The sequence below is a fragment of the Osmerus mordax genome, chromosome 16 (genome assembly GCF_038355195.1).
Source record: "Osmerus mordax isolate fOsmMor3 chromosome 16, fOsmMor3.pri, whole genome shotgun sequence".
NCBI classification, from domain to species: Eukaryota; Metazoa; Chordata; class Actinopteri; order Osmeriformes; family Osmeridae; genus Osmerus; species Osmerus mordax.
The window spans coordinates 15,416,012-15,439,059 of NC_090065.1; the positions used below are offsets into that span (position 1 = coordinate 15,416,012).

Here is a 23,048-nt window from a genome sequence, read left to right on the forward strand (position 1 = left end):
ACAGTACTGATGCCAGCCAGGTGGAGCCTCACACCTGCATGGAAATACAGACCATCCACACAGACTGGACTAAGGCAGTTCAAACTCCTGATGCGCACACAACGCAAAGGGCTGTGGAGCCGGCTGGTGTACCTAGACTCTGGCAGCTCCACAAAGGCCTTGTCTCTGGCTGCTTTCAAACAACCTTCCAGTCCGGATGGCTGATAAAGCCCGGTGACAAACAACCCATCACTCTTGCTCCAATGAGTCCACCTGCCTGACGCTCCGAAGGGAAACATTAAGTTCCAAGAGGAAATGTGGAATTGAGACGCACGAAAAAACACACGCACATTCTCACACACACTAGGGGTGGAACGGTACATGTATTCGTACCGAACCGTACGGTACGGGCGTCACGGTTAGGTGCATGAAATTACACGGAGAATACACGGTATAAAAATAAATAAAACTTGCGTGCAAATTAATTAATGTCATGCGGAACTACTGTTAGATACTTGTGTACTTTAGGGATATCTAATCTGTAGCTCTGAAGCTCTGATTGGCGCCGCCGTGAGTCAGAGATAGGCTAGCTAGCAGCACTAAGGACGAGAATGATGAGTGGTGGTGACCCACGAGAGATAGAGGACCCGCCGGCATTTTTAAGATTGCAAGTTTGGGAAAACTTCGGTTTCCCATTCGGTTACAGTAGTACAGGCGAGAGAGTGGTGGATAAGACAAGCACTGTGTGTCGGCGTTGTTCAGCAGTTGTGGGCAGTGAAGTGCAGTCTGGGTAGGCAAGGTAGGCACTGCCTACTCTGCCAAAATTCAAACGTAATTTTTTTTATTAAATCATTTTATTTGGCAGGTACGCATAATCAAATATTATTATTTTTTTTGAATAAGCAGTGCTTTTACTGTCCGTTCACTGCGGACGACAAGCGAAAAACTCCTGTTTTCGATCCTGTATTCTTCAACATGTACAGTACCAGTCAAAGGTTTGGACACATTTTCCCATTCAAGTGCCTAGCCTCTTACTGACATCACCGCACGTCACTGGTTGTGGGGTATGCGAGTGGAAATACAACATGCTAACGCATATAACGCATCTGGCATGTGCTAGCTAAATGACTACAAATATCCGACGCCATCACCCAGGTGTGCCAATCACTGGAACGAGACAAAAAAAAAAGTTCAACTTCTCCTCCCTACAGTGCTTAACCAGTCATTAGATACACATACAAATAGGGCCCCAAAGAATACTGAAGCAATCGGAATTTATATGTCCTCTTCAATGCGCCGTATTCACTCGTAGAGGAACCTGGTTTGTTTTGCTTTTCCCTCCATTGTACCGAACCGTGATGTCTGAACCGCGGTATGAACCGAACCGTGACTTCAGTGTACCGTTCCACCCCTAACACACACACACCTTTTACTGGCCAACAGAACACAGGGCATACACAAGATGTCTCACCAAGCTGCTGGTCTGTTTTGGCCTGAGATCGTCCCTCCTGGCTGGTCTCACAGATGACGATGGCTTGGACGGGATTGGGCTCCGTGTGCGTTGGAACGGACTGTGGTTCCTGTTCTGGGTCACTGTGCATGGGGGGAGGAAGGGGAGGAGGAGAAGGAGGAGGGGGGTGTGGGCTCGTGTGTAGTTCCATGTCTGCTTGGGACAGCTGCGGACTGGAGTCAGACAGGCGTGTGTGCGTCAAGGCTGGCTGCAGGCTCAGCTCTGGGCCCGTGTCCATGGGGACCTCGTCCTCCGCCTGGGGTGGGAGCTCAGGGACGCCAGGCCTGCAGCTGGAGCAGGTGTAGTCCTCCCTGGGGTAGATGTCGGCCTGGCCTGAGTTCTGACGCTCACACTCCAGGTGGAGCCATCTGAGGGGAGGGGGGGGGGGGGGGGGGGAGGAAAACGAAACAGAAATCAGGGAACTAAAATAAAGTGGAGTCTGGGTTGAGAAAAAAATAAAAAACTATGTAGGTTCCGTAGAAATACACCGTAATGAAACAATGAGAGGTGACTGGTGTCTCCTACCTTTTGCAAGCGTGACAGCAGAGCACGTCTTTGTGGTGCTCCGGGTCCAGGACGCAGGCACAAAGAGGGCAGCACAGCGCCGGGTCCTGGTGCTGGACACAGCTCTCACACAAAAGGCTGGCCGGGTGCCACTGACCGCTGGTCCTGGATCCACACTGGACACACACTCTGCAGTTCTGGACATGGTTGGGGGGGGGGCATGGGGTTCATGGAGATGTCATGGAGATGCAATATTGTGCAGCATTCGAGACTGCTAACTTTCTGAGACGCATAGTTCCACACTGATGTGGGCAACATTATTAACACATGCTGCCGTTTTCAGCCAGTATCTAGACAAGACCATTCCGGTGCATTCTGACTGGCTCTGATGAAAAGGGTACACAAGCCCTGCACACACATATACAAAACAGAGTGGAGGACAGAGGAAGGACCCAAACAAGAACAATCATTCATTTTCAAGCATTTTTGAGTCATTCAGACACATCCACTCATTTCTAAACTACACGCTTTTTAACGTGGGGGGAGGGGAGGAAAGGAGAAGAGAGAAGGGTGAGACACAGAAAGTGAAAGAATGCTGTAGCCAGAGGGAGGGAGGGGGGGTTGGATGTGCTGAGTCACAACCACAGGCTACAGTGTGTGAACATGTTCCTGAGCACGGCTGCCTCGAGCGCTGCTGCCATCTGCACCCACACCACTGCAGCTGGGTGGGTGCTAACCAGCAGCACAGGTGACCGGGGGTACCACCTGCACTTACCAGAACATGAGCTGGCGCATGCAGCGGTGGAACACACACACAAACACACACACAGCCTTATCAAAAACACTACAGGGCCTTTAAAAGATCAGCCAGTGTGAGTCACTTCTTAACCACAGGAAGCACAGATACAACCACTGAAAAAGGTCATATTCTCTTGGTTAGCAACCACATTTCTCAATCGGTGCTTATATTACGGTGGAAATGTTTTTTTTTTTTTTTTTTACAGTTCAGTTACTTAAAGGCAGAGTATCAACTGTCTTTGAGAAGCACGTTGTCATATAATATGTCATACTTTGGCTTTATAAACTTCGCATCTTAATAGCAACCGATACATACATTGACGGTAATATGAAATCAAATCGACATCTGTGGGCGTTGCAAGACTGTAATAAACACGACAAATCATTAGGCCGTACCCTCACTAATGATTGGACGGGATACCTGTCTGTCTACCTACCTACTTGGCCCCTGCACTCAATGTGGCTTTGAAGGGAGAGGGTGGAATATTTTAGTTTGAATCGTATCAAACAGAAGCTAAAATAGCTAGCTTCGCAAAACTTTCCTAACCCAACTTTGATATCATATCTTGGAAAACAATTTGTTGCACAGTGACAACAACCAAGAGGCTTCATTTTTGCTTTCCAAATATGCACCAACCAGCCACCAGAAGGGATCCTGCCCTACCTTGCATCTCCAGCCGTTGGTGGGGATGGAGTCCATGGCAGGCTGCAGGCAGAAGGTGTGGTAACCTTTGTCGCACACGTCACACACCAGCATCTTGGTGTCCTCCCCTGGGTTCCTGCACGGCAGCAGGGGGGAACATGGAATGGTGATTAGACTAGCTTCCAGGCAGGAAGATTATTAAGTCAGGATATTTGTTAATGTGGTTAAATGGCCTGCGGCCCATTGTTTATGAATGTTTGTGTGTGTGTGAGCTCTTTCTCTCACTCACACACAGACATTCAGTCGAGAAATTATAATTCACTTGCGCTACAGGGGATGGAAAACATCTTGTGTAACTCAATTCTGCTAATGCTACCACGATGGGGTTTTCTGAATGCAACCACTGGCTTCTCACATAAGGTCAGGGGTTCAAGAACACAGATGCCTCTGGGCACCACAGGCAGAGATGGTCAACCAACCTCCCCTGTCTGCTCCACACAGAGCACACACAGGAGAGAGAGGAGAAAGAGAACGTGGGAAGAGGTGTAGGAGGTGGGGGGGGGGGGGGTCAGAGTGGTGGGCAGCCGGACGAGGAGACACTCACTTGCAGGTCTGGCAGATCTTGCACTCGGGGCACTGCCAGCCTGCTCTCCTTAACGGGGTGACGGCCATGTCCAGGCACATGCCGTGGTAGTGCTGGCCGCAGCTGGTGCAGAAGAGCTGGTCGGCAAGATCCCCGGGGCTGTCGCACAGCGCACAGATCGCCTCTTCCGGAACTGGGAGGGAGGCAGGGGCACAGTTAGCTTGGAGAAACGTTCCTCGAAGGTTGTTGGTATTAAACGTTGTGTGTGTGTGTGTTTTGATTCGGTATATGTGAAGGGGACATTAGCAGATGGTGACTCACATCTGTGAAGGGCCAGTTGGAGGTGCTCTGGACAGAGCAGGGAGAGGCTCCTGATGTCCTGGAAGGTGCCGGCAGCTCCAGCACAGGGGTAATGGTACAGGCGAGTGCAGCTTTCAGCACAGCATTTGATGGAGGCTCCAAGGCGCTTACAATAGGCACAGTGCTGCATACAGCCAAATACACAGAGGGTAATCAGATCACTTGTGGGTTTCACAAAAAAAATAACTTGTAAAGCTTTCATTCTGTGGTCGAAAATGTAAATCCCCTTGCCGTGGCGACCCCCTCCCTCCCCACACAAACGAAAATAAAGTGGGTAGGCTTGCTGATGGTGTAGTAGACAGAGGGGTTTTCAAACACAATCAGGCGGGGAGTTGTGCTAATTCTGGGGGTCTATGCTAACGCTAGCAGGTAAGCAGCCATTGGAGAGAAGCAGAGACGGAGAGCCAGAGAGAGAGAGAGGGGGGCAGATCCCTGTTGAGTGGCGTGACCTTTTCCCATTTCACAGCTGAGCGAGCCACGCTGCCGGGGCCGACCTTTACCAGCCTGATCCATCAGCGCCCGCCGCTGCCCCTCACCATCACACCCTCCCCCTGCTGCCACAGCTCATTACACACGCCACCCTAAGTCCTATTAGCCACCCGGAAGTCCTCTCCTCCTCCTCCTCCTCACCTTTGTGCTCCCTGAGTCGATGGCTCTGTCCACGTTGAGCAGCGATTGTCCTTCGCCCTCCTTGCACACGCTGTCGGACCACAAGGCGCAACGCTGGTGGGCCCAGCACTGCCCTGCAGTCACAGGAGAGAGAGACACAGAGAGAGAGAGAGGGAGAGGAAAGTCAGAACCCATTGATGACACATCATGTGCCCCCCATCCCACCCTCCCTCCCTGAAGGAGAACTCACCTGATTCGTCAACGAGCGACCGGACGTCCAGGTGGTCGGGGAGTCCCACGTGGGCGAGCTCGTCCCAGAACCTGCTGCCTGGGTCTGGGTCTGCCCCCTGACTCCCAGCTCCACTAACACGAACAGGAAAGATGGAGGGAGGGACGTCAGAGGACTGATGGAGCATGGGCTTAGGGCTCCTTCCTCCTAAACACTATACCTTCAGCTAAGCAACAGCCCGGCTGAGGGGCATGTTGGGGGTGGGCTAGGGGACAGGGGAGAGGAGAAGAAGGGAGCCTATTCTACAGAGCACAGAGAGGAGGACCGACTGAGTGAGTGGAAGAGATGGTAAAAAAGAAATGCTTAAGGGCTAAGAAAAAGCATGGGAGGAGGTAGAGGAGGAAGGGGGTGAGGGGGGTCACCCTATCTGGCACTCACACAAGGGGCTGGCTGTTCGCTTGCATAAAATCAGCTGAAAAAGGGGGAAGTGTTTCTTCGAGTCCCTGGCTTGCACAGCTGAGCTGCCGAGCGGGCAGAAAAAGTGGAAAGGGGAAATTAGCATTTAAAAGACGCCCTGGTTTCAGTAAACACACCGGCAGCCAAAGCTAAGTGACTGATTTCCTAGGATGCTGCCGCTGGTAATGATTCTGGTGACGGTGAATGAGTATTCATGGCATACTGCCTCGTCATGCCAGGCCCTTGTGCGCGTGCATCGTCTTGTAACCGGCTTTCACACCGTTGGCAGTGTTTATGTTGCCATCCCCTCCCTCCTCCCCTCACTCCCCCCTCTCCTCACCTGCCCTACTTTTTCTTCCCTCCATCCTCCCTTGTAATTCTCTGCCCCATCTTTCTCCCTGGGAATCGGGAATCGAACTGGGAATCAAACGGGAATCGAACTGGCAACCTTCAGATTACTAGCCCGGTTCCCTAACCGCTCAGCCACCTGACTCCCTCTCCCTCCCCCACTCTCTCCTGTGCCTCTCTGTCTCCTGTGTGGTACAGTCCTGGCCTCTAGTCCCTGTGGCCAATCCCTCTTCTTCCCTCAGCACAACAAAGCAGGGTTGGCTGGGCCTGGCTGCATGCCAGGGGCCTGCGCTGCCTCTTGCTGAACGTTACGTCACCTGCTCCCCAGGGAGACGCTCTATTGGCTCAGAAGAGCCGAAACAAATTGGGCAGCTGTCCAAAAGGAGTCCGGGGAGGGTCCTTTTGTTGGCACGGTGCTAGTGCACAGGAGGGGCCTCACGTGTCTCTGCTGTCTACGGGCTCCCTGGGTGTGGGGAGCACGGCAGGCAGGCAGAGAAGCGGAGCGCTAATTTAGCCTGCGAGAGCTAGCGTAACCTGCTAAGTAAGCCGCTAAGTCAAGGTAGCCATATATCACCCACACGAGATCTGCAAAGACCTCTAGATGTATGCGGGTGTGTGAGTGGCATTAATTAACTTGTAGAAAAGAGTGTTCGTTTAGCTGGTGGAATCTGAGAGCGTATGTACGGCACTTTGAAGAAGCGTTCATCCCATTAGCGGTGTGAATTGAAGTGGATGGACAAGGTTAAACTGAGGTCATCCACATTCATGCTTGGTTCCGTTTTGCCAAATAAAGAGTGACAACCCACTTAAATGCCAATTCCAAGACTCCAACAAACTAATACTAAACCCCCAAAAAACAAAGATGATGCCCTTTAAACACGATGAGACTACGTTCGTAACTGTACAAACGACAATGTACTTTCAACAATTCTGTACCTTCCAGTCAAAATGTCCCCTGACCTCCTGTAAACCAGGTCCGTCCACAGAGCGGACTCTGAGGCACGTATATGCTGGGACGGGGACAGAGGCTTCCCCCTGTCCTCTCTCCCGGGAGCAGGCAGGCCCACACCACAGCCACGGCCCGACAGACAGCTCTCCTTTCATGCGGCTCATTACCCAGTCACAGAGAGGGCATTGCAGATGATTCCTGCCGGGCTCCGACCAAGTGCTGGGGGGCGAGCCTTTTGTGACAATCGGACCGACTTACTTCTGTGTGCTCCCCTGCCCCAAGCTGGTCTCCGCGGGTGCGTTGGGTTTGGTGCTTCTGTCGCAGTTTCCGCCGCTATGCTCATCCTTGCTGCCGTCGTCAGCGCTGCCACCTCCGTCATCGCAGCTGAGGGGGGGGTTGGGGGCAGGCGGGGCACGGAACGCTCTCAGGTCCCCCTGACCCAGCAGGCTACGGCCGCCACAGTAGCAGAAGGTACAGAGACCATCACTGGGGGGGAGGAGAAAGAAAGAAAGAAAGAAAGAAAGAAAGGAGAGAGAAAAAGAAAGAAAGAGAGAGCGAAGAGAGAGAGAGGCTTGTTTAATTATAGATACCAAATGTGACCTGGTACGTCTGTGCTTCATGCGTGTAATTATGAATCACTTTGTATTCTGGAAGAATGGGGACCATGAATCATACATGTGCCCGAGCATCGACAAGTTGGTGGGGGGGAAACCCACAAACTAATATTTGTGCTGGTAGGTTCCTTCAACAAACATCTGTGGGACTACTAAAGCTACATCACGGGGGACAACAAGCAGACTTTTGATCAGCGCTATCAATCAATCCGCCCACAACGGCTGAGGTCTGGGCTGGAGAGAGCATATCAGGAGAGAGGGGCAGTTGAAAGAGGCGCTCTGAGAGGCTAGAGTGCAATGAAATAAAGCAGGCGGTAAATATTTATCAGCTTTCTAAGGGAGGAGATGGGGCCTGTTAATAAGATCCCCGGAGATGCTGTTCGGCCTGCCCTCCATCACCACCATTGATAGTGCAGTCAGTCCAGGAGATTGATTACAACCTTTAACAGACTGGCACCTGGGCAGGAGCGAGTTTGCCGCTAGCGGTTGATGACTCCATTTTGTTGACCCGAGCAGGGCACACTGAGCATGTGCAGCAGAATATATTTCCACGGTACGAGGCTGTGCATGCTGGGACTGCGAATGAGGGCTAGAATACAAGCCCCTGCACAAGTGCAGGCTCACAAACATACACACATGCATACTAGGGGTGGAACGGTACATGTATTCGTACCAAACCGTACGGTACGGGCGTCACGGTTCGGTGCATGAAATTACACAGAGAATACACGGTATAAAAATAAAACAAACTCGCGTGCAAATTAATTAATGTAATGCGGAACTGTTAGATACTCGTGTTCTTTAGGTTAGTTATCTAATCTGTAGCTCTGAAGCTCTGATTGGCGCCGCCGTGAGTCAGAGATAGGCTAGCTAGCAGCACTAAGGACAAGTATGGCGAGTGGTGGCGAACCACGAAAAATAGAGGACCCGCCGGCCTTTTTAAGATTGCAAGTTTGGGGAAACTTCGGTTTCCCATTCAGTTACAGTAGTACAGGCGAGAGAGTGGTGGATAAGACAAGCACTGTGTGTCGGCGTTGTTCAGGAGTTGTGGGCAGTGACGTGCCTACCCTGCCTAAATTCAAACTTTTGTTTTTTTTAATCATTTTATTTAATAAACTTGTATTTGAATTTTTACTGTTTATTCTTGTGATTTATATATGCAATATGTGTGTTATTCCAATTGTTTAGATGTTACGATGACAAATGTAGCAGTTACGCATAATCAAATACAAAAAGAATTGTAGAATAAGCAGTGCTTTTACTGTCCGTTCACTGCGGACGACAAGCGAGAAACTCACTTGCGCACTTCGATCCTGTATTCTTCAACATGTACGTTGAAAAGCACAACTCTGCTATGCCTTTGCACGTACATATGTTATGCCAGACAGTAATAAACTACGTTAGGCATCAAACGTGGACCAAAATCGAGATATTACTGGACATTTGCGCAGCTAACGTCATTACACCAGCTACACTGTAAGCGTAATTCCCACAAAATTCAAGTCAAAAGTTGAGGAATTTCTCCAAGCTCGATTTTATTCAAAAAGTAGGTAATTACGTAATCTGGCTTTCATAACTCAGTGCCTAGCCTCTTACTGACATGACCGCACGTCACTGGTTGTGGGGTATGTGAGTGGAAATACATCTAACATGCTAACGCATATAACGCATCTGGCGTGTGCTAAATTACTAAAAATATCCGATGCCATCACCCAGGTGTGCCAATCACTGGAACGAGACAAAAAAAACATGTTCAATTACTGATGCAATCGGAATTTACACGTCATCTTCAATGCACTCGTAGAGGAACCTGGTTTGTTTTGCTTTTCCCTCGATTGTACCGAACTCGTACCGATCCGTGATGTCTGAACCGCGGTATGAACCGAACCGTGACTTCAGTGTACCGTTCCATCCCTAATGCATACATACCCAGGAATGTTCGACATCTTTAAGAGCTCCTTCTCTTACCTGTGTCTGGGTTCTCTGCTGGCAGGGCCGGGCGGTCTGGTGGCGTCCTCTCCCAGCTCCTCGGCCCTCTCCCCCGGCAGCTCTTTAGTCTCTGAGGAAAAACATGGAAGACAGTCAGCTCACACAACCAGGATAGAGGCATGAAGCGTTAAATCCCGCCACTGTCAGCGACGGCACGTCAGCACATCGTAGGGCTATGCTTGTGAACTGAATCTACATGGTCTGACAGCAGAAAGCATTTGCTCCAGAGTGTACAATCTGGCCAAAGGGAAACCCAGAAGGCTCTTATCATACACGCAGCAAATACAAATTGTATTCAAAATAATATTCAAAGTTAAAATAGATTAAGAAAGTGCTTAAGACTTGGCCTGAGAACCAGACCAATCTGCCAGCTCTATTTGCTCTGACAGATGGGTCTGGCCACCCTCCCATTCAAACAGATTTCCCTCCAGCATTAAAAGTGCCGGGCCAATCTCAACCATTGTATGTTATATGGGGCAGGTTTGAAACGATGACTTTAAAAGAGCACCACTGAGGCATTTTCATAAACAACCGAGAATATTTTTCATTGGTTCCATCTAAATAACTGCATTCAGTTGATTTGACCTACACCCGTTGATAACGCCCTTTGGAAATCAAAAATGGAACTGAGAGGTTTTAGACTCAAACGTATTTTCAAATTGGTCTGGCGACAGCAGGCTACTAAAGACTCACACCACACACAAACTGGGCAATGACACTGACACCAACACTGTGGCCACAGCCACTGAAAGATCTTCCAAAACCGCATAGACTTTTCAAACATACTTTAACTGGAGAGCTGAGCAGTGGTCTAGCCATGGGGGTGGTTAAAGGTCGTTGGGGGTTGGTTGGTTGCTCAGGGCGCCCTACATTCCATCAACAGGCAGCTCATTACTTTGATTAGCATTTAACTTGTCACTTTAGTAGCAATTTGAGAGTTAATCGTTTGACCAGTTGGGGTCAAAGGGTGGTTGCAAGGTATACTAAGAGGTCAGGTGAGATTCTAACTATGGACTGTTTACCTTTAGGACGTTGCTATGGCAGCATGCATACATTTAAAAAAATAGCGAGTGCGACACATTTCAGGAAACAAGCACGGGATTAGTACAACGGGATGTTTTCCTCTGTAGTGACCTTTTTTTAAGACATGTTGATACTCTATTCTTACTCTGGGGGGCAAGATTGTAAAGACTAATTGTAAAGTCCATTTGGCCAACTGTCTAAAGAGAAGTACTGATGCTACAGCACGTATTATGCTATTAGCTAGTAAAATAGATTGTAAAAAATCAGTTTTTTACTATTTAAACAAAGACTAATTATAATGACAATAACAACAAAAGACTACCACTTTGTTCCACAAAAAAGCTTGCATTTCAGACAAGTAAAATCTGAGGAAACAACAGCCGGGCACTGGTAGCGTACCTCCCTCCCATCATAGAAGCATGACAGCACCTAGATCTATGGGAATGGGAGGCTACTCACGTGATGCAATGTACACACATAAAAAGCACATAAATGGGTTTAGGGAGAGTGATGGGATTTTAAAAAGCTTTTAGAGGGCATTAGCCTTGGGCTCTTTCCCGCTGCACCTCAATGCCAATCTCAGTGCAGGAAGAGAGGAAGGAGAGAGAGAGAGAGAGAGAGAGAGAGAGAGAGAGAGAGAGAGAGGAAATAGAGAGAGAGCAAGAGAAGGAGAAAAAAAACAAAAAATACCCAGCCTCACTCACTACCCAGCTGCAGCTTCACGGCTCAAGCTAAACCCTTTCAATTACAGCCCAAAAGTAGAGGCATGCGGTGCCAAGAAAAGGCTCTCATCCATCCCTCTCCAGACCTGGGGAAGTCCTCCTTCTGAAAGCCCCGGTGAAGGACTCACCGCACGAGGTTGTGGTGGGTGAGGCTGAACCATCATCCTCAGATCCACAGCAGAGCATTTAGGAGGGGGGTGCTTACCTGTGTCCTGAAGGCCCACCGACTCTGCCACCTCGGTCCCATCCATGCTGTCCTCCTCGTCCACAACCACTCTTCCTCTGGTGCGACCCCTGGGGGGGGGAGGGAGAGAGAGAGAGAGACCGAGACCAAGAGAGAGACCGAGAGAAAGAGAGAGATGTTACTGCCTTGGCTAGCCTTCGGAGTGGGTGGAGGTTGAAGGGGTCATGAATTAGTTAAATATAGTCACAGCTATCACTGATTTTTAATGGAGACACTCGGGCCTGCTGGCCAATGTGGCTGGGCAGGGTGACGCGGTGGGGCAATAGGAGGAGAGAGCATGGGTGTTAGGAGGTGAGGTGGGGGACAGGTAGTGCTGTTGCTGACACCAGTGCGGCTTTGGGAAATGGCGCAAACAGAACTGTTATTAAAATGTCCTCCAATAGGACCTGTTTAAAGTCAAATCAGTAGTTGTGGATGGGATGATCACATTTGACGGTAGCAAGGACAGCGGGCCAGCTGTGGGGGTGAGCACAAAGAGAAAAGCCCAATGAGAGCAGCGGTCTCCAGGGGAGACAGGAGGATGCAGAGCGGAGGGGAACAGGGGAGGGGGGTAATTTTCAATGCCACTGGAGAGAAAAATCACAATCGGCTGGATGCCAAATCAACCCCTCCCTCCAAATGACTTCCCACTCTAGATAAGCAACGAGACTGAAACCTTGACTGAATGACAAATTCAAGCCTTGCTAATGCCCCAAACCTGATTGGAGGAAACCCAACCCTGCCAACTAAATTCAAACACAAGATATGGGTTTAGATAAGGTTAACTGCAGGGTTGAATCATCCGACAGACACATATGAAGTCACATCATTAAATGTCAGTCTCCCAATCAACACCAATGCCAGTGTGTCCCTTAAATCAACCAACCCCACAAGCCTTGAAGGCCTAAATCACAGTACCAAGAGACCCTAGTCCACCTGGTTTGTCCTTCCGGTGAGACCTCCTAGTCCTCCCCAGTTCCAGTTTCTGCACAGCGACATGTGCTGACTAGGGGTGCAGACAGACATCAGAATTAAAAATGCATCTCTGTTCCCAGACATCTCTCCCTCTCTCCCTAGCTGTCTGGAGAGGAGGCAAGGCCTGTTCCAAAGCCAAATGCCTGCAGCCTAACGGAGATATCTGGGCGTGTGGAGGATGGATCGTTCTCTGACAAACCCCCTTCATCAGGCATGAAATATCACGTTCGCCGATCAACATAGATTAATTACACAGACCTACAGAGGCCTATTCCGTTAAAAACCAGACAACAAATATTGTTGCTTGACATTTCCGTCAGGTAGACAGTACCATGCACTTTACAACCCAGTGTGAACATTCAAGATGCTCAAACATTTACATTTGCAGGCCCGTTACCGTATAGGCAGACGCACTGATCGAAAACAACATCAACTGAAGCATCGATCTTCACATCGACCAGCCACCTTCTCTCTCCATTACAAAAACCAGGCACACCCGAATATCAAACCTCAAGACCCTGCCTGCACAACTTATCCCCTCAATCCCACCACCAGGAGACAGGGGTGGAAAAAAAAAGAGAAAGAAGGTGAAAATAATGCTGTGGTAAGTAGTCCCAGCTCAGGCGGAGCACAGTGGAAAACCTGGAAAATTAGCCCCTAACTAGGAGTGGAGTTCATGTCCAGCAGAAGTAAACCCTGGGTATCCTGATCAATCACCATAGAGCCATGATTGAGCACAAGATTGGTCACCCTACCTGTAATGGCTATTGTCTGTATATATGGGGCAAATCATATCTACCAAATAATAACATACCTAGCTTGGTTGGTCACATCAAAGTTTATTCAAGTTCCCATTGCAGTCACCCCCTCCGATTGTTATAACAAGTTTGTCTCAACACCTGACACTTCTAGAAAGACAAAAAACAACTACACTTTAAATATTGTGCCGTCAGTTGACACCCCTCCCTCACATTTACTTAATGAGCTGGCTCAGATGCAGTCCCCCAACTATCTCTTCTTGCCATTGTTATCAGTCCCTGAGTGTCCCTGGAAACTGCTATAGCAACTAAGTCTATCATTGAAGCCCAGTGGAGGATGTCACTGACCACACTACTCCCTCGTGATATGAAGCCAACTAAACAACGACTAAATGCAACAGATGGGGCCATAGGACAAAAACACATGAACACTACAGTGGCCCAAAACAACAGACTGGAATCTAACAGAGTATACCGTAGGGGTGGAATGGTACACTGAAATCACGGTTCAGTTCATACCGCGGTTCAGACATCACGGTTCGGTACGAGTTCGGTACAATGGAGGGAAAAGCAAAACAAACCAGGTTCCTCTACGAGTGAGTACGGGCGCATTGAAGATGACATGTAAATTGCTATTGCTTCAGTGATTTTTTGGGCCCTATTTGTATCTGTATCTAAAGGCTGGTTAGGCACTGTAGGGAGGAGAAGTTGGACAGTTTTTTGTCTCGTTCCAGTGATTAGCACACCTGGGTGATGGTGTCGGATATTTTTAGTCATTTAGCACACACTCTTATCCAGATGCGTTATATGCGTTAGCATGTTAGATGCATTTCCACTCACATACCCCACAACTGCTGAACAACGCCGACACACAGTGCTTGTCTTATCCACCACTCTCTTGCCTGTACTACTGTAACTGAATGAAGTTTTCCCAAACTTGCGATCTTAAAGAGGCCGGCGGTGCCTCTATCTCTTGTGGGTCGCCACCACTCGCCATACTCGTCCTTAGTGCTGCTAGCTATCTCTGACTCACGGCGGCGCCAGAGCTTCAGAGCTAAAGTGGGGCAACAGATTAGGTGTCCCTAAAGAACACGAGTATCTAACAGTAGTTCTGCATTATATTAATTAATTTGCACGCAAGTTTTATTTATTTTTATACTGTGTATTCTCCGTGTAATTTCATGCACCGAACCGTGACGCCCGTACTGTTTCAGTTCAATACGAATAGATGTACCGTTCCACCCCTAGTATACCGTCAGGTTTCCCCTCACGCGGGTAACACACCTTGTTGAGGAGATATGAGAAGGCATTTCACAGACATACAGTTATCAATTAACTATTGATCATTCTATGGCCATGCCATGACAGCAGTAAGGATATGGATGGATTAAACATCAATTCATCTGGGCTATTTTATTGAATCAATTGAGGAGTGTAAGTGTGTAAGGAGAGAGTGAAAGACCTTGTGGGCATTTGATTACAGTGGGGCTCTAAGCTGCATTATGTGTTGCCATGGTAATAACAAAGGCACCCAGGCACAGAATACAATGAAATATTGGAAATGTTCTGTGCTTGTAGTACCTAAATCTACAGCCTTGGTATGTCTGACCATTGTAGTCACAGTGCTATGCTAAATAGGCATGTTCACCAAATGTCACAAAAGTAACATCCAGGCCAACATGCAACAAAGAAAGCTCCTGGAATAAGTCCCATTTGAAAAAGCTTTTTTAAAAATCTAAATGGATAATGGATTTTAGTCATATGCTGAGGGGACCCATGGCTGTCCCAAGTTAAGAGAAAAATGAAAACATAAAAGACTTGAATAAACATACTTCTTTCTGGTTTTGGACGTGGCCGTGGGCAGAGCCTGGGTTGTGACGGTGGCAGCATCCTTGCGTGGCCTGCCTCTGGGACGCTTGTCTGTCTGGGCAGGACTTCCTGTGGATGTGGCCCCTGTGCTGCTGGGTGGCAGTGAGGGCCCTTGGTCAGAGGGCTCCACAGTCTTATCCTCTGATGACATTCTGTGCAAAATAACAGATGAACTGTGAGATCACATCTTCGGATACACCTGTAGGATCCCTCAACTCATGTCTAAGGTATCTCAGCTTGTTTGAGGTTTCTTAAGACATAGCAAGATGACATATAAATCTCCATGTCCTTGTTAACTTCGTAAAAAAATTACAAAATGTGCCAATCTAAGTATAGGCCAACTGAGGATGTGTAGCTTCTGTTGCCATGTCAAATCTGAGTTAACCTACCTTCCTTGTGCCTTCCTGAGCAATCCCAAGTATGACTAGGCCAACTTGTTTCAATTCAGTTGGACTGTAAAGCCTCTTGTATGTATTTTGGAGGCATTCACAACATCCTGTCCTCTAAGTTAATGAGACAAGATGCCAATGGATGGACACCATTTTTTCCTCAAGCTATATGAGAACCCCTTCCTAAAAGCTGACGCTTAACAATGTAGTCATGTAAGACTTTGTTGTTGATCATTTTCGAGGATATAGCCTACATGACGTTATAAAACACATCGATCATAAACTGTGGAGGTGGATTTGGGGCCAATAATGACAAACATTGATGAGCTATTATAGCATTATTCCATTTTGAGGTTGAGAACTACATACCTAATATACACAAGCCTTTATTTGGTTTCATTAAGGGCAGTTGAAAATATGCATATACAACTGTGTACACATGGGTTGATAAAATCAATGTGAAGACTAATTTTGTCTATTCACATACTTCTGGGAACAGTAACAATTTATCCAAGTTAGACATACCACGAATTGTCCAACTCAGACAATCATTCAACACCATGTCAAACGATGGACAGTCTCTAATGAATATGACAAGCAAAGCACAAGAAAGGACTAGCTTAGCTAGCTTTTTGTTAAACTCGACCTAGGACACAAAGCAGCTGCCCCTTCAATGCAGCTAGCGTGGCTAGCTTGTTACTTTGTTGTCTTTGTTTAGCAGTAGCTGAAACATTGTTAGCTAGCTAGTTGTAGGCAGGTAGTGTAGCCTCTGGTTACACTTTAGTGATTGTTCTCATTATGGTTAAAGATAACTTTTGGATAACATGGTTGTTATTTACAAATTGACTTGCAAGCAAACAGGTTAGGTAACCTACAGATAGCTAGCCAGAGTTGGCTAACTAGCTACGTAGCTTCATAAAACAAAGCTAGAGTTGTTTCTAAATAGTGGCAACATTTACAATCCAAGATAACTAATTTGCCCCTTCTGTATTCTAAACATAGCAATAATAGAAAAGAAGTGCTTAAGATATGACGTTAATATGCAGATTATTAGCAGCTGGCTAACTAGCTAGTAGATGGCGAAGGTTTGGGCCACATTAAGAATATGGCTAGTCTCTGGAACGCATACTCTCCCTGGAACGTTCCATGTTTATGATGTGCCTAAATGCCTGCTACAGTCAACGATAATACTACACCATCACAAATAGAAATAACATATTATATTAAAAGAAAATCATTGTTTGCATCTGATTGCAACTCATTACATCCGATCATTCTAATTCCAACCCTTCCGTTTTTTGTTTGCATTCTGAAAGCAAATACTTTTTTGCCCATCTGCAGGTTGCGTTTAGAGTGTACTGTGAAACCTTAATTACTTAACAAGGGAAATAAAATATAAAAGGAATTCGAGTAACTGGCTGCGTTCTCGTGGATTAAAAAGGTGCAGGAGCCCCTCTAGTCCAGTGACAACAAGATACAGATGCATTTGCACCGTCGAGCAACGTTCAGTAGCTAAATTATGAGAAACTAGTCTTACTTCCATATTAACATGCACTGCAATTGCATTGATTGGTTTTGAGAGCATTATAACAACATAACATTAACTATCAAAGATGACTCATACTAGGACGTGGGATGGCTATGGTGTGGGCTACCACTGTAGACCGTTCTTTTCCAGCAAGTAGACAGAGCCTGTAAACTAGGCGGCGACAAAAAAAAAAAAAAACTCGATACTGCTAGGTAGCTTGCAGCCTTCTTCTACAGCCAATACTAACAATCAAAACTCCGCACAGTGAGATAAAAACTTACCTTCCAACCCTATGAATAATGAATTGTTTTCTTCATGTCCAAAATGGCTGGAGATATAGCTGATGTTATACTTCTATAACTTTGTAGTTTAGCTAGCAGTCTAGCTAGTTGGCTAGGTAGCTAGCTCAATGAAGCAGGGTTTCTCTCGGATGGAGGAACACTGCAGTTGTCAAAAATGCATTACGCATAAACCATTGATCCAATGTTGAGCCTTGTCTTCAACCATTTCAACAAAAATACAAAATGTACATCCAAAGGGACTTGTTTCATTAGCACACGAACACTGATGGATCACTTTCCTTTCTTCAATGACAGCTGTCGACGCAATACGAAAAGGTTTCGGTTAGATACCCCAAGTCCTGTAGCCAACTATTTCATTTTTTGTCTGAAAAACAAAGAAATCCATACTCCACGTCAGACCCACAAACAACTCCCAAAACGAACCAAAACAAATCCTTTAGAGATATCACGGATGAGGTGGACCAGTTGGCTAGCTAGCGGAGTAACGATGATCGAGCCTACTACTCGCTTCCCAACTGGTTCTATTTTCTTCAGCTGCGTCAAGCGGAGAGCAAGCTGCAGGTTACCTCGGCTAGAGACTCGCATAGACTACGCAAAGATAACCGACTGAAAGACTTTCTGACATCAACAGCGGAAAGTGAAATAACACTTTCTTTTCAGACAGTGACTGATAGTGAAAGTCTGTGGAATATCTATAAAATTAAAGTTGCAAATAATGTATCCTTATGCTCCTTTACGGTGGCCATGTCAGAGTGTTATCGAAGCACTACCTATTGGATTCCCAAAAAATAGGTCCGAAATTGATACATGTATCTCAAAAAAGGATATACATGGATATTTAAAAAATGAAACGTGTCAAAAATGTCACTGAATGGGAAAGGGAAACTACAAAACCAGCAAGACGTGATTAGAAATATCAAGTAAAAAAAACAAAACAACGTCTTAATACGCTCTGATCCTGCGGAGGGATATGTGCATTTAGTAAATAAGAAGAGTGTTTTATGGTTTGCACCAATATGTGGCCCGGAGCGTGGCAGCTGGATTGGAGGATGTTGTTTTTATTTGTATAAAAAAACAACACATGTAATGGATTTACTTACAGTAAATGCATTGTGTCGACAGGCAACACTATACATGTATATACTGCAATTGTTTTTTATTACAATCAGGTAGGTTAATTTGTACTTTTTTGTGCAGTTATCTAGAGCGGATAGACTCATTACGTTTTTCATATTACAACAGTAAAATATCTATTACATATTACAACAGTAATATATATATTAAAGTAGGCACAATGCTGTTGGTCTTAAGGTAAGAGATAACAAGTTCCATATACTGCTCTGCTCTAAAATTGCATTTAAGTATCAAATTCTGTCTTCAACTCCTCTAAAAATCATTATACTATCTAGGGTCAAGTGGACAAGTAACCTACAACCACATTTTTCATGGTCGGTAGACCTACATCCAATCTAGTCCAATTTTCAGTATTCTCAAACATAGACTGTCTTTCTTAAGTGAAACCTCTCGTCTTTCGGTGGCTTGAAATTGTTCGAAAGGTCCCCGACAGTTCACAGACTTATTGAGTAATACTTCTGCTGCGTCAGTCATGTTCCACAAACCCTGAAACTATAAATCATGAATTGTAAAATTGTATTGGTAGATATGTTTGTAGATATTGCCACCATGTGGTTGTGCAAGCTCATGCCACAGTAGCAGACTGTTATGAATTATAATCCACTCAAATGTAATACTGAAATGAAATTTCAATATATAATTTTGAGACCATATGGATATTATTCTAAATCCCCAAATGTTATTTCATTTTTTAAATAGACTAAACTAAAATATTCAACATTATATGTGGACCAATGATTGAAAACAGACATTTGGCTGATGTGCTGTACAGTACATCCTTTTTGTATGCGGCAATGGTAAGTGAAATGTGAAAAAGTGGGTTAAGAAATTGTAGAACATGGCATCAGTAAAGTGAGAGGCACTTGTTTGTGCCAGGTGTCGTTATTTACCACCCTTGGGTCAGTATACATTTCTTCAGTTAGCCCTACTCACCATTGTCCTAATTACCTTAGCACATGTGATACTGTTCTATATTTACCCTGTAGTTTCTGAATTATTATTTCTGAACAACAAATAAGGTTCCAGCAAGAAATTACAACATAAAAATGTATTACACAGCCTTGTTTTGAAATTAATATCCTAATGTGAGTCAATTTAGTCAAATCTCTTTATGAGTTTATAAAGTGGATGTCTCAAGTGGCACTAAAGTTTTCTTGATTATACAAAAAGCCTTCCATTGTAAATTTTCATATGAAATTCCAGTCAAAGGTCATCACCATGAACTAACAATTAAAGTATTAGAACCATTATGTTCTATAGGTACAGAATTATGTTAACCTCTGCACGAGATTCAAGATTTTCTGGCCTCCTAGTCCCAGCACACTAAGGTTTTACTTACATTGTGCGCTTGCTGCGCACAATGCACCCTTAACCCTTTATACAACAGTTCAGGGACACAAGTTTGTTATCAGCTTTGGCAGGGACATCAATGCGAGAGCACACATTTTTTTGCATTAATTTGAGCGCAAATACTGTTTTTTTGAGCTTCATGTAATAATGTTTTTATGTTTCAGTCAAAATAAGATGATTGGTAGGCCTCTCATTTAGAAACGATCTTTAGTTTTGTAATGTTTTCTTAGCCTACCTCAATTCTGACTACTGTGCCGAGTCTTCTGTGTGCGTGCATATTGCATTTTAGGATGGTTCTAAAGATGGATAGCTTTCTGTGAATTCCCAATATGTGCCGTGAGGCACATAAAAGTGTGTGCAATGAAACTGTATAACTGTAAACGAGCAGTGAAAAAAATATTCAATTATTACTAGACGCCCTGTCCACTCCAGGTTCACATTTGCGAATTAGAGGTAGGGGGCAGTAGAACATCACATCAACTTACTAGTGGTAGTTCACTCTTCATGTCTCTGCCTCTTGTCTCTTTCTTTCTCTCACATTTTTCTCTCTCTTTTTTTCTATTTCTGTCTCTCTCAATTCAATTCTAATTTCAAGTGCTATATTGGCATGTTATAAATATTTCAAAGCAAATATTTATACAGTGGCTTCAGAAAGTAGCCCATTTCCTCTTCACTTTGAGCACATTATATTATGTGTTGAATAAGTTTACTATTTTGCCCATTAATCAACACTCAATTATCCATAGCAACGAAGTGAAAATGTGTTTTTAGAAATCTTCTAAAATATAAATTCTAAATTAATTAAAATCTCATATTTTAAATATCTAATTTACATATCTATTCAGATTCTTACTTCAGTACTTTGTAAAAGGCCCATTGGCAGCAATTACTGCTGCAAGTCTTTTGGGTATGTCTCTACAAGCTTTGCTCATCTGGAACTGGGCAGTGTATCCCATTCTTCCTTGAGAATCCTCTTAAGTTTGGTTCTCTCAGTTCTCTTCACAGATGTTCCATGGGGTTTGAGTCTGGGCTCTGCTTCACCGTAGGAATAGTATTAGTCAGGTGAAAAGTAATCCTTGGTACCTGCCAAACATGCTTGGAGTTCTGCACCAAATGGGTCAATTTCTGTCTCATCAGACCAGAGAATATTTTTCCTCACGTCTGAGTCCTTTGATTGCTGTTTGGCAAACTCCAAGTGTACGGTCACATGCCTTTTACTCAATAGTTATACAATCGCCAATACTATACTCACCTTTGCGTCGGGACCCACCAGTTGAGAAACATGGTCCTACACATTATTGGGTGTGCTTTGCCTTCGGCAACGGCACAACCTTTGTTTTCTCACATATATATTATTGGGTGTGCTTTGCCTTCGGCAAGGGCACAACCTTTGTTCTCTCACATATATATTATTATTAGTGTGTTTGCTGCAAGCAAAAACACTATTGTTATTCTGCATACTTATTGGGTGTGCTTTGCCTTCGGCAAGGGCACAACCTTTGTTCTCTCACATATATATTATTATTGGGTGTGCTTTGCCTTCGGCAAGGGCACAACCTTTGTTCTCTCACATATATATTATTATTATTATTATTATTCTTTTTGCCCCCCTAAAACTCAGTCAATATTTGGCCTACATAGACAAAGTAGGTGTCAAAAGTTTCGTCTTGGTAGCGATTGAGTTGCTTCTATTGGAATTTACGTTCCGTTGCATGGTTTAGGCTGAAGTTAAGTTTTTGTGGCGAAAAGTGAAGCTAACGGTGGCTAATTTGCTAGCCACAGTCACTGACGTTACTAACGTCACGAAAACACGCGTGACTACCTTTGGCAGAACATTCGTTTCGCATCTGTTAACTTGGGGGATAGCTAGGCTAACTATAGCTTTACTGCAGCTGCAGAAACGCCACAAGAAAAGAGGCCAGGGTGATAACTATTTACTCATTTTACTTTGTGATATGACACACAATTGTGATGTGTAATGTACAATATAAGCTGAAACAGTAGTCTACTATTTCACTGAAGTATTAGCATCATGACTTTAGCCTGTGTTGCCCGGGCAACACATACTACAGTGGTCTATGATGTAGCGTTATCTGTTTTCAATCGTTAAAATAAACATTCCTCACATATACATTTTCGTTGTAGGATTTATTCTGACATTAGTAAACGATTTGTTGGTGAAATTACCATTACCTGTCGTTTCAAACCAGTGTAGCTCACTGCAACGCTGTAGCTTACGTGAGACACACTACAAAAACATCTACACTACACAGCTGTTTAGGAAGTCAAACGGCGACAGAACATGTTCGGCACTCTCCTTACTTAAATCAAAAGTCTATCTAACTACTAACCTGAACTTCATTGCCACAGCCTAAACGTTGTCAATCTGTTCATGAAAATAATTAATTTCAGCCTAAACCGTACAACGGAACGTTAAATCCAATTCAACCAACGCAATCGCTACCAAGACGAACACAGCAGTAGTCTAGTACTGTACCGTAGTAGTACAATTTACCGGGGCAGCTTCTCCACACAGGGCTATATCGCATTTTGCGTTGTTACTGACAATGGTCGCTACCAGTGAGCTTTTTATGAATGAGCGATTTTCTACTAAATAAATGTCAAGCTTATTTACGTTTTGGGGGGCATATTTTCAGTTAGCAGATGGTACTGTTTGAATCGCGATTCAATCTTCTACTGCCGGTAACGTCGTAGAATAATCTTCAAAGGGGGTTCTTTATTCATGAATGAATGCAATATGAGTAGGCTAAATGCTTGAAAATATCACGAGAAGGGAAAAACTTAAAAGGACGTTTAAGTCATAGAGATTAGGTCAATTTTTAGACCGGTCTGACAAATTTATTCGTTTTGATTCAACGATGAGGCTACCTCTTGCAGGTGAAATAAGACATCTATTTTATTCTACACTTCACTCGTATTTTCAGTTGTAAATGAGCAGCAAAAAAAAAATGCTTTTAAATCTATGTAATCTTTATAAATAATAAGTATGCATTTTTATATAAAGTATACAGAAATATCAGTTGTAAAAATGTCATTCAAAAACGGACCCCTGTGCAACCGACGCAAGCAAGCACACCCTACAATTTCCCCAGAAATTGTACCCTCTCTAGATATTATTCTTTTTGCCCCCCTAAAACTCAGTCAATATTTGGCCTACACAGACAACCTAGGTGTCAAAGGTTT

The 23,048-nt window shown here is 45.1% G+C and overlaps 1 protein-coding gene across 1 annotated transcript in view; it reads right to left on the minus strand.

The window, feature by feature from the left end:
- kmt2cb (lysine (K)-specific methyltransferase 2Cb) overlaps positions 1 to 17,693 on the minus strand; it is a 57,964-nt gene extending 40,271 nt beyond the window's left edge. Inside the window, exons 1-12 of the mRNA XM_067252440.1 lie at positions 17,340 to 17,693; positions 15,105 to 15,293; positions 11,522 to 11,610; positions 9,551 to 9,641; positions 7,227 to 7,454; positions 5,237 to 5,349; positions 5,008 to 5,120; positions 4,339 to 4,501; positions 4,039 to 4,210; positions 3,456 to 3,570; positions 2,015 to 2,190; positions 1,451 to 1,857 (exon numbers count right to left, since the gene is read on the minus strand). Coding sequence (XP_067108541.1) covers positions 1,451 to 1,857; positions 2,015 to 2,190; positions 3,456 to 3,570; positions 4,039 to 4,210; positions 4,339 to 4,501; positions 5,008 to 5,120; positions 5,237 to 5,349; positions 7,227 to 7,454; positions 9,551 to 9,641; positions 11,522 to 11,610; positions 15,105 to 15,292 — 1,855 coding nt within the window. The 5' untranslated portion in view covers position 15,293; positions 17,340 to 17,693. The remainder of the gene's footprint in view (positions 1 to 1,450; positions 1,858 to 2,014; positions 2,191 to 3,455; positions 3,571 to 4,038; positions 4,211 to 4,338; positions 4,502 to 5,007; positions 5,121 to 5,236; positions 5,350 to 7,226; positions 7,455 to 9,550; positions 9,642 to 11,521; positions 11,611 to 15,104; positions 15,294 to 17,339) is intronic.
- Between the last annotated feature and the right edge of the window lie 5,355 nt (positions 17,694 to 23,048).